The 9879-nt window shown below is 41.9% G+C and overlaps 1 protein-coding gene across 2 annotated transcripts; it reads right to left on the bottom strand.

The window, feature by feature from the left end:
• Positions 1-975: 975 nt before the first annotated feature.
• On the bottom strand, positions 976-8206 carry LOC115555723 (dimethylaniline monooxygenase [N-oxide-forming] 5). 2 transcript variants are annotated; one of them, XM_030372726.1, is made up of 10 exons: positions 8049-8206; positions 7469-7613; positions 5255-5443; positions 4992-5157; positions 4430-4572; positions 2518-2714; positions 2287-2434; positions 1979-2186; positions 1809-1881; positions 976-1732 (listed from the first exon to the last, which is right to left on the bottom strand). In XM_030372726.1, the coding sequence occupies exons 2-10, from the start codon at positions 7598-7600 to the stop codon at positions 1300-1302; spliced, it is 1689 nt and encodes a 562-aa protein (XP_030228586.1). In that variant the 5' UTR covers positions 7601-7613; positions 8049-8206; the 3' UTR covers positions 976-1299. The 2 variants fall into 2 exon arrangements, with proteins under 2 accessions (XP_030228586.1, XP_030228587.1); XM_030372727.1 differs by lacking the exon at positions 8049-8206 and having other exon boundaries at positions 7469-7632.
• Between the last annotated feature and the right edge of the window lie 1673 nt (positions 8207-9879).

The raw sequence follows: 9879 nt of genomic DNA, 5'->3' as shown, positions 1-9879 counted from the left end.
TCGATGCTGGCAACACACTGCTAGCCCTCTGTAGCCAATTGGCCGGCCTAATTGGAGGGAATTTAGAGAGAGAGAAAAAAACGAAACATAGCGGACCGGACCGGCCCACATTGGGTCAACGGCCCACCGGGACGATGCCCGGTGTGCCAGATGGCCAGTCCACCCCTGCATTTCAACCATGGCCAAGATAACCCCCACTATAAGTCTCGTTGTTGAAGTACCAGAAGACGTCAGAGAACCCGACGCAGTCTTTCCACCAAAAGGGAGCTTTACCTTTACTCTTCTTCTGCACCATTCATCGAATGTCTAAACTTTATTGGTATGTCTTACCTTATGTTGCGTGTTATGCGCCATAACACCAACAGCAGAACAGTTATCCAAATAACAAAGAAGTGTACAACACTTCTTTGTTATTTGGATAACGCAAAATGAATTTCAGTGCCCTACTGGGAAAATAAAGTATTGTATCGTAACTGTGTGGGTATATTCACACACACAAATGTGGTGCTCGCAAGGTCATAGCTCATTGTCTCATTGGATGGCCAAATCGGCGTGTCTGAGCTTTCATTTTTCAAAGACGGAGCAGGATACCTAGTGCTCGTTTAACCCTTAACACCAATTCTAGCTACTGGGGGACCATAGGCAGGCTAGGGAAACTCATATTAATGTAAGAAAACCTCAAAGTGAAATTGTCATGCCTTGGGACCTTTAACAATGAATTCCATACATTGAATTTTCAGCTGAATTCAGCATGTTGAATTTAGGGACGCTGAAAATATTTAGGTTGAATTGTATACATTGAATTTAGCATCTGAAATTTGCATATTGTATTTTTTAACTTTGAATTTTAGAATTTGAATTTGTGAACATTGAAAAATAACGATGAAAATTATTTGTTGCAAATTGAAAGATTCAAATACAGAGGCTGAAAATTCAGATACATTATTCTAATGCATAAATAAGCATAAAATTCAATGGCTTTTTATTGAATTTTATTGAATTTTTTGTATTGCGCAATGCATAAATTCGTGACTGGATTAAAGCAGCAATGAAATCAAGTGTATAAGACAAGAGTAAAAAATCCTGGATAATGTATATGTTCAAAGCATTTGTGTGAAAGAAATATTGTTTACATGACATTTATTAAAAAAACTTTACAAAAGACGCTGAATAAAATGAATCATTTTCTAAAATGGATACGTCAGCCTAACCCAATAGACTAAAGAATATAGCAAACAAACCCTGAATTACCATAATGACGTCCTTCCTAAATTTTAGGAGGAGCATTGCACCTTGTCTTTAAGAACTACTTCCAGCTCCCCATGCAGGAACAAAGCGCTTGATCCTGTCCAGAAGTGCAGACGGGTCCTGCAGTATGGAGGGGAGGCTGTTCCTGTTATAATAGGAAGCCACACCCAGCGCAGTAGCCAGCAGAGCCAAGGGCACTAGGACAGAGCGCTTGGGCTCAGGGTGATTACATCCATTGGTCATCATGGGTTGGATCACCCTGTCCCACTGTGTCAGAATAGCCTGACGAGCCCCGGCCCACTTTCCTGGACCTCTCAGACGGTACTGGTAGGGGGTGGAGGGGCCGAACAGTACACTGAGTGCCACTCTGGGGTCGGTCAGAAACAGCCTGAGAATACTGGGTCGCACCCCAAACTGGTCTGCTACCTCATCCATGTAGTCGACAAAGTCAACCTGGATGGTGTGCCTTGGACTGGATACGTACCTGAGACAGAAACGTGTGTTAAAACCACATGTTTAACCAAACCAGCACCATTGGTAGACTTCACTCATCGCAATACCTTCTGGCCATGGTCTCCTGCTTGCACTCAACCTCTTTCAGCATGGCGGCGACCGAAGGACACTTAGAACATCCTGTGTGGAATAAAAATATCATTGAGTTTGAGTGGTTTCCATTGTAGGTGGAGAACAGGGTGACTTGAGACGTTTAGACAAATAGAGCACGTGTCACCTTTGAAGACACGGGTGGCCCACCGGGCCTGGATCTCAGAGATGGGCATGATGGCTCCCAGCGGCTGCACAAGTCCAATGACGGCCAGCGTGTTCCTCTCCAAATCCGGAGGGAACACGTACTTATAAAGTGAGGCCTTGTTCCCAGAGACTGGCAGCACATTGGAGGCGAGAAACGGAAATGAAAAGCTGTACCCAGTGGCAAATACCTGCAACACAAGGGGATCACAATGATAATATGATCAATAGTACGGAATTGGGTAATAGAACTGTGGCCATTGAGACATTGTGTGATTTCATCACACCTACCACCAGGTCAATATCATCGACAACACTGCCATCGTCAAACTCCACGCTGGATCCTTGGAATCGGTGGATGTTTGGTTTCACCTGAACTGTTCCGGACAGAATGCGGTTGGGCAGATCATCATTGAGGGTTGGATGTTGATTGAATAACCTGTAAGATTTCTTTCAGTTAGGCTTAGGATATATGAAGAAAACAGTGTTAGAACATGACTGGGCAGATGATCATGGGGCTACCTGTGTTTTGGCTTTAGATTGTACAAGCTGTGGTTGAACCGTTGGTTGAGAGCTCTCTCCCCCAGGCTGCAGAAGACATTAAATGGGAGGAGCAATTTCGCATAATTGAGGATCCTGTTGAAGGACAGATCCAGAGGCCAGCCATTGTCTCCAACTCGATTTAGGATCCAAGCACCCCTTCGAGTGCTCAGGTAAACCTGAAAACACATCAATCGATCTGTCATTTATTACATCGAAAAGGTAGGCATAGATATCATTTAAATGTCAAAGAGAGGTTTACATAAAAAAATTAGATTTTATGTGAAAATGGGTAACACATTTAGCAATTCCAGTCTAGGCTTTAGAAAGCATTTATGGGTCTATAAAGGCAGCCTGGGAACCAAACGAATCTGGATGCTCATATTTAATTTGTTGTGGCCAATGATTTGGCCTTCCCTCCCTTTCAGACAGAAATTTGGCAAATTTTAAAGATAAGTAGATGACCAAGATGGCTGCCGATGATGTTGAATGATCTGTTGAATCGACTACCATTGCAGGATTAAACTGGAATTTATATTTTGAAAAATTATATCTATTGCTAAACATTTGATGAAAAGAAAGAAATGTTGTCATGGTCTGTCTGTTTCCTTGTCTTGTTTTGGTGTGTTACGTGTTTTACTTTGGTATCGGTCTTGTTTCTCCCCATGTCAGGTTTCCCTCCTGTGTGATTACTGCTCCCTCCCTAATGTGTCTCAGCTGTTACTCGTTGCGTGCCCTGTGTGTGTTTGGTATTTAAGCCCTTGTCTTTCCTTTGTTCCTTGTCGGGTCATTTTAAGTTTGTGGTGAGTTCTGTCCTGTGTGTTACCTGTGTTCCCGGTGTTCCCTATGTTACCCGCGTCACCCGTGTTCCTTGCCTTTTTGAGTTAATAAATTATCCTTTACTCGAACTGTCTGCGTTTGGGTCCTACCTGCCTGCCTGCCACCTGCTAACCAAATGTATGGTGTAATTTGTACTTGATTTAAAGTTATGTTTACCAATGCAGCTCTCAGCACCACATCACAAGTTTTTTTTATGCTATGATTTGGTGTCTATCCAAACCCGTGCGAAACTGAGAGGTTCCAGACTAATATGCATTAGGTATAGCGATGTCTGGCAATTATAAAAGACAAAGTTTGATGAACCTGCTTGCTGAACCTGCTGAGTTCCACATGCCTATCCTTAGGCAAGTCAGTTAAATGAGCTAAAGTAGTTGGTTACTCATTAACATTAGTTAAACACAGTCCAGCTGGCTGTCCTAATTCAAAAGAAAATGTTCACTCCAATGCACACCATATGGGGCATTATATCTTGAAAGTATAGATGTATTTTTGGAATTTTAAATTGCTGTTGTTGACTTCTAACATGTCTATCTTTGCTGTTTAAATCTAACAGTCTATGATAAAATATCGGCGGTAACCACTGTTTTTGGTTGCGAAATGGCTCAAGCTTGGCATTCCCTGGTATCTGTCTCCTCCCCCTCCTCCCTACGTAGGAGGGGGCGCCAAAACTGACTCGCGCGTTCGCTTTGGTAACTGTAGGCGGGGAACTTTCAGAAATGCATATGTCACTCAAAAAATCAAGCAAGGACTTTCTTCAAAGTTTGTATGCGTCTGGGAGCACGAGACCCAAAACAACACTCCAAATCCCAGGAAAAGTGTTGTTTTCATAATATGTCCCCTTTTATGGGTTTGAGCTTCCCCCCTAAGATTGACCTTTTAGGGTGCCTATAGGGGGACTCAGTGTTGTACGGTCTCCTTTTCCCCTCCTGCTAGTGGGATCATAAAAAGTAAACAGCATTGATTTGGTGTCTATCCAAACACGTGCGAGGTTCCAGACTAATATGCATTAGGTATAGCGATGTCAGGCAACTATAAAAGACAAAGTTTGATGAACCTGCTTGCTGAACCTGCTGAGTTCCACAGCGATGTCTCCTCCCGAGTTTCCTATTCCAATCACTACCACCTTCTTGTTCCTCCACTGCTCAGGGGTCTTGTAGTCGCGACTGTGGAAGTACACTCCCTTAAACGAGTCGATGCCTAGGAGACAAAGGAGGAGCAAATACTCGGGTGGAAAATAGTCTGGTCTATTCAGTTCCCCCATTGTTAAATAATTGTCTGAGGCAGAAGCCAAAGACACAATGAACTTGTGGTCAGTCACCTATGCCTATCCTTAGGCAAGTCTGTTAAATGAGCTAAAGTAGTTGGTTACTCATTAACATTAGTTAAACACAGTCCAGCTGGCAGTCCAAAATCAAAAGAAAATGTTCACTCCAATGCACACCATATGGGGCATTATATCTTGAAAGTATATATGGAATGGTGGTGGCAGTGACAAATACAGATCCCTTAATCCATCACACATAGGCCTTAATGTTCATGACATTACTTTATGCATTAGATACTTGGTATGCATACTGATAATACTACTCGGGTTGTGATGAATTGGGCAGCGATACCTGGGAAGTCTTGCAGGGGCATGTTTGGATGACAGTGGTGTCCAATACAGATCATCACTGCATCAAAAATGTGCTTCTGCCGCTTCCCTTCGCTGTTCTCCGTCTCCACGTCCCATTGACCCGAATGGGAGAAGTCAGTTCTCTGCTTCACCTGAAGCACTGTAGTCTAAGATCCCCAGAGAGAGAGAAACAGTGAGTATAACATGTTAATTTTGAATGTCTTTTTGAATGCGGATATTCAGGTCCGGACAGATCTTCCTCACCTTGAAGCGTATGTGCTTGGTGAGCTGGAAGTGCTCGGCGTACTTCCTGAAGTACTCCATGATGAGTGAGTTGTGCATGTAGTTGGGGTATTCGGCAGGGATAGGGAAATCACTGTAGCACATCATCTCCTTGGAAGTATTGATGATGACCGAGTGATAGATACTGGCTCTATTTGGCTCTGGGTTCTCCTGTGGACATCGTCATCACCACCATGACCATCAATCTCTCCCCCACCATCCAACTCAACACCAGCATCATCTCATCATAATCATCACTTTATTGATTGAAATTTCTGCTACTCATGTAATAATTAAGCAATAAGCCTGTGGCTGAGGTGATCCGAACAGCTGTGGTGCATTGTCAAAGCCATAAAAACACAAATGGTGGCCAAGCAATGTAGTCTAGCATACTTAGTTTTATAGATGTCAACAGAACAGACTTGGAGGGCTGTGTAAGGCGGTAAGCCAAATATGGAGGAGTTTGAGTCAGGCCCCAAGTTATAGAACTTTATAATAAGCAGGTGAAGAACAAGAATGAAGTAATTCAAGTAACAGTTAATATGGTCAAGCCTTCGACCTGTTCTCCCCTCCTTGCCAGACATCTATCTCTAACCCCCACCCGGTTCCTAAGGAGTTGATCAAACAGTTAACACGGTTTCCTCTTCGTCCTGTGTCCATCTCCCTTCATTCAGACCGCTTTCTTTCACTGTTCTTGAGGAGTAAATCAGGAAACATTTAGGGGATTGGGAATTGTTTTAAATGGCTCTTTAATCTTCCAGTCCAAAAACAGCTCCCGCAAAGACCAACTTGTCTGTGCGCCAATCTTATCCAGGTATCACATCCCGCAAACTGTTCAACCTAGAGATTGGCTTTTTATGTATAACGGCAAACCAATAGGATATTCGGGGGTTAAACCTTTTTAAAATATTTAACCTAGAGAACAGATGATTGGAAGGTATCTGATAGGACTTCCCTTGTCATGTGTTTTGTTAAACTCTCGTTTCTGATGAATGAAGGAGAGTAACACAGCGTAAGAGAACAAGGAGGAGAGTAAGACGATTAAGGGAGTCAACCGGGATGGAGACAGTGGTAGGGGTATCCTGCGAGAGCAGGATACAACTGCCTATAAAATGATTAAAATAAAATATAATAAAATAATAAATGAAATAAATGATTACACATTTCTAGGCTATATGGTTTGGGACAAAGGACTTGGGAACTGCAACTTGATTTGAATGATTCTCTTCACAAGCTTTTAGAAAGACGGCACTATTCATTACTGTCAGGGTCACCCCCTTCTTAAGGAGACATAACACTTAGCACTTTGAGGTCATTAGGTTGAATTAAAATCAGAGGGAGACAGCAAGTGCAGCTCGAAAGCGACCTCCCACACAAGAGCAATGTAATCATTTGATTTTATTATATGCGTTGTGACGTGACGTTTGATCGGTTCATTTCGGCTGCGCATGTATTTTTGGAATTTTAAATTGCTGCATTAAATTATGTTGTTGTTGACTTCTAACATGTCTCTATCTTTGCTGTTTAAATCTAACAGTAGTCTATGATAATATATCGGCGGTAACCACTGTTTTTGGTACGAAATGGCTCAAGCTTGGCATTCCCTGGTATTGGATGTGTTTTAATAAAACGCATCAACTGTCTCCTCCCCTTCCTCCCTACGTAGGAGGGGGCGGCGAAACTGATTCGCGCGTTCGCTTTGGTAACTGTAGGCGGGGAACTTTCAGAAATGCATGTCACTCAAAAAATCATGTAAGGACTTTCTTCAAAGTTTGTATGCGTCTGGGAGCACCAGAGACCCAAAACAACACTCCAAATCCCAGGAAAAGTGTTGTTTTCATAATATGTCCCCTTTTATGGGTTTGAGCTTCCCCCCTAAGATTGACCTTTTCACTCAGTGTTGTACGGTCTCCTTTTCCCCTCCTGCTAGTGGGATCATAAAAAGTAAACAGCATCTGTTTTTGATCACTGTCATTGCACTGTATCCGAACTTGCCTGAACTACCCGAGTGTTTTATTGTTGCATTATGGTTTTTATAGGCTGCAAAACTACTTCCCTTTTAAGGGACAAAAATAATCACTTGAACTTGAATAAATATATTTTTTGTTATGTTTTGTTGTTGATTCCAAGTCTTCTTAAACGGTTAAATTGACAGTAAAGGGCAGTTCGAAAGTATGCTATAGGCCAACCGCCTACCTTAAATCTCCACAGACCGCCGATATCATCGCTGCTCTCAAAGCAGACGGGCTCCAGACCCTCGTCAAGGCAGGTCTTGATGCAGGCAAGACCCGAGCACCCTGCTCCAATCACGGCTACACGGCGAGTCATTCTGCAAACTTCTCTGGGGATGTAGGATGGTCAAATGTATACGTAGAATCCGCTTAAGGAATTGCTCCTGAAGCAAAACATTGACAATAAATAAATGTAATGCATGCATTGATATTTAGTGATGACACCGAGTTAGCCTCCCCCGCCCCCCCCTTTTTGGCATCATTTCCTGACCCTGAGCCGACTGGACTTAAGTCTTGAAAAGTGTTTGTTTGTCCCTGTTTGTTTTTTACGCAGTTACTGATTAATGTCTGTTACTAGAAAGTTTCACGGTGCACGTAGGCTATTCATTTACCAATATATTTGGAAGCATGCGGCTGATAAAAAGCACTAGAAATATTTTACTTTCAACATGAATAGTTCAGTTAGCACGCTTCGCTTTGTTACGTAAGGAATGCATTATAATGCATTCCTTACGTAACAAAGGTATATATATAGGTATACCTACCGATTGCAATGGTATGAAAAAAGCTCTGACTTTGATCCTAGCGCAATTAAATGGTCAGCAATCGACGCGGCCACGTAGGAGCTGACTGGGTTGTGGTCACTGTTGTATCCTCCGATTGCAAAATATAGCCTAGGTCTATTATGTAACGTTTATAAACGCCCACTAAGGGGTGGATGCAACAATGACTAGGCCTGGTTACTTGTTCGATATCAAACATCATAGCAGATAGGCTATCATCTGCCATGGCCTATTAGTTTGCTAATAGGTTGTTTTCGCAAATCAAAGTCCAACAACGCCCCCCCCCCAACAATGTGAACTGAGTTCTGCAAATTAGCGGGCCGCTCAACAGTGACGCGGAGAACCACTCAAACGACCCCCTCCTGCTCCACAGAGTGGCCAATGTACATAGGGCTGTTCGTCGACTATAGAAATATATAAACTCGACTATAGTCAAAGACTCAGTAAAATGTTGTCATTGTTCTGTCCAGTGAAATACTTAAGACGAGGCAAGGAACATCTTAAACACCGTTTGAGTCATGAAAAATTAAAAATCATGAAAAAAATTTGCAAAAGTAAACGTGTTTTTTTCTCATTATTTTTCTAAAATACTCGTACAGGCATTAAAACAGCAGGATCTACATCCATGCAATAATGCCGTATCATGATGTTACACACTCGGTACAGCAGGGGGCAGTATGCTCCTTTATCGTTGGTGTATAGCCAGTAAGACCAAACCTTCCATATTAAAACTACTGGTCTTCCAAGCACCCCTCTGAAACGTGAGCAAATAAAATAGATTAATGTTTTGCAGAGAACGTTTGGTCAAATTGGTTGTCATTACTACGTCTGACACAGATTCAATCTATCAAAGTAGAAGGGGTTATCTGCAGGGATGTGAGATAAAAGGATTACATGACATTGTACCTTGGGGTAATATGGGTTGTTTAGGGTAAAGTTGAGCTTAGCCAATGTCAAAACAACCTTTATGTATTATTAATTTATTTAGTCACACCTTCTGTTCTTTTAATTCTGATGTAGTTGATAAAGAAGTGACATTAATAGTCTTTCAATCAATCAACTCAATCAGCTCAATTTGACTCATGGGCCATTAAAACATACAAATACATACAGCAACATAGTACACAAATGTCATAATTTGCTCTTTGGGCTATTTGTTAAATCTTTCTCTAAAAGATGTTGAGGCATATAGTTCTATATATACTGTATGTATGATTTTAAAAACATGACAATGTGTCAACGACATACAGTAATGACAGGTTTATCAGAACATAGATACATAGATTTTTGGGGGAATTTGGAATACTAAACATAGTTAGTAGGTGGAGAGCACACCAGTGTTGCTGGGTGTTTCCGGGGGCAGGGTGGTTGTTACTGACGGGCTGAAATGAATTGTGAGTTAAATGTGTGTGTTGGATTGCCTTTGATATATGTTTTTGTCTACCTCCTATTGCTATTTATTGTATTTATTAAGTAATCTATTATGTGAGACTGGAAACTGTGAACGAAATTGCCCATTTTGGGATAAATAAAGTTTTCTAATCTAATCTAATCTATTCCCAAATTCCCATTGTTATGCTTTTATTTACGGCCCTGTATTTATGCATTGGGTGACCATGAGGATATACACAGCATTCAGCTCGGTATGCTCGAGTCTAGGTGGAGCTAAAATGGTGAAATCTGCAGAATGGAGCGACAACCTATGAGGAGGCAAACAGTATGACAATGATTGGCCCAGTCAAGGTCCAATTTAGGAACACTAGGGTGTGTCTCATTCTGCAGCATGGTTCTCTATGCAACACTTTACTATGAA

Source organism: Gadus morhua, chromosome 12 (genome assembly GCF_902167405.1).
Source record: "Gadus morhua chromosome 12, gadMor3.0, whole genome shotgun sequence".
NCBI classification, from domain to species: Eukaryota; Metazoa; Chordata; class Actinopteri; order Gadiformes; family Gadidae; genus Gadus; species Gadus morhua.
The sequence above is the reverse complement of the archived record's forward strand: the minus strand, read 5'-3'. Positions and strand labels throughout refer to the sequence as shown.

What these genes read in the sequence shown, in the direction of transcription:
- LOC115555723 (XM_030372726.1), bottom strand. Translation starts at nt 7,600, where the DNA reads ATGACTCGCCGTGTAGCCGTGATTGGAGCAGGGTGCTCGGGTCTTGCC. An exon ending in GCCCCTGCAAGACTTCCCAG is followed by an intron (nt 4,573 to 4,991) that starts GTATCGCTGCCC and finishes TTTGTCTCCTAG; the next exon opens with GCATCGACTCGTTTAAGGGA. An exon ending in CAGGAGACCATGGCCAGAAG is followed by an intron (nt 1,733 to 1,808) that starts GTATTGCGATGA and finishes TTTCTGTCTCAG; the next exon opens with GTACGTATCCAGTCCAAGGC.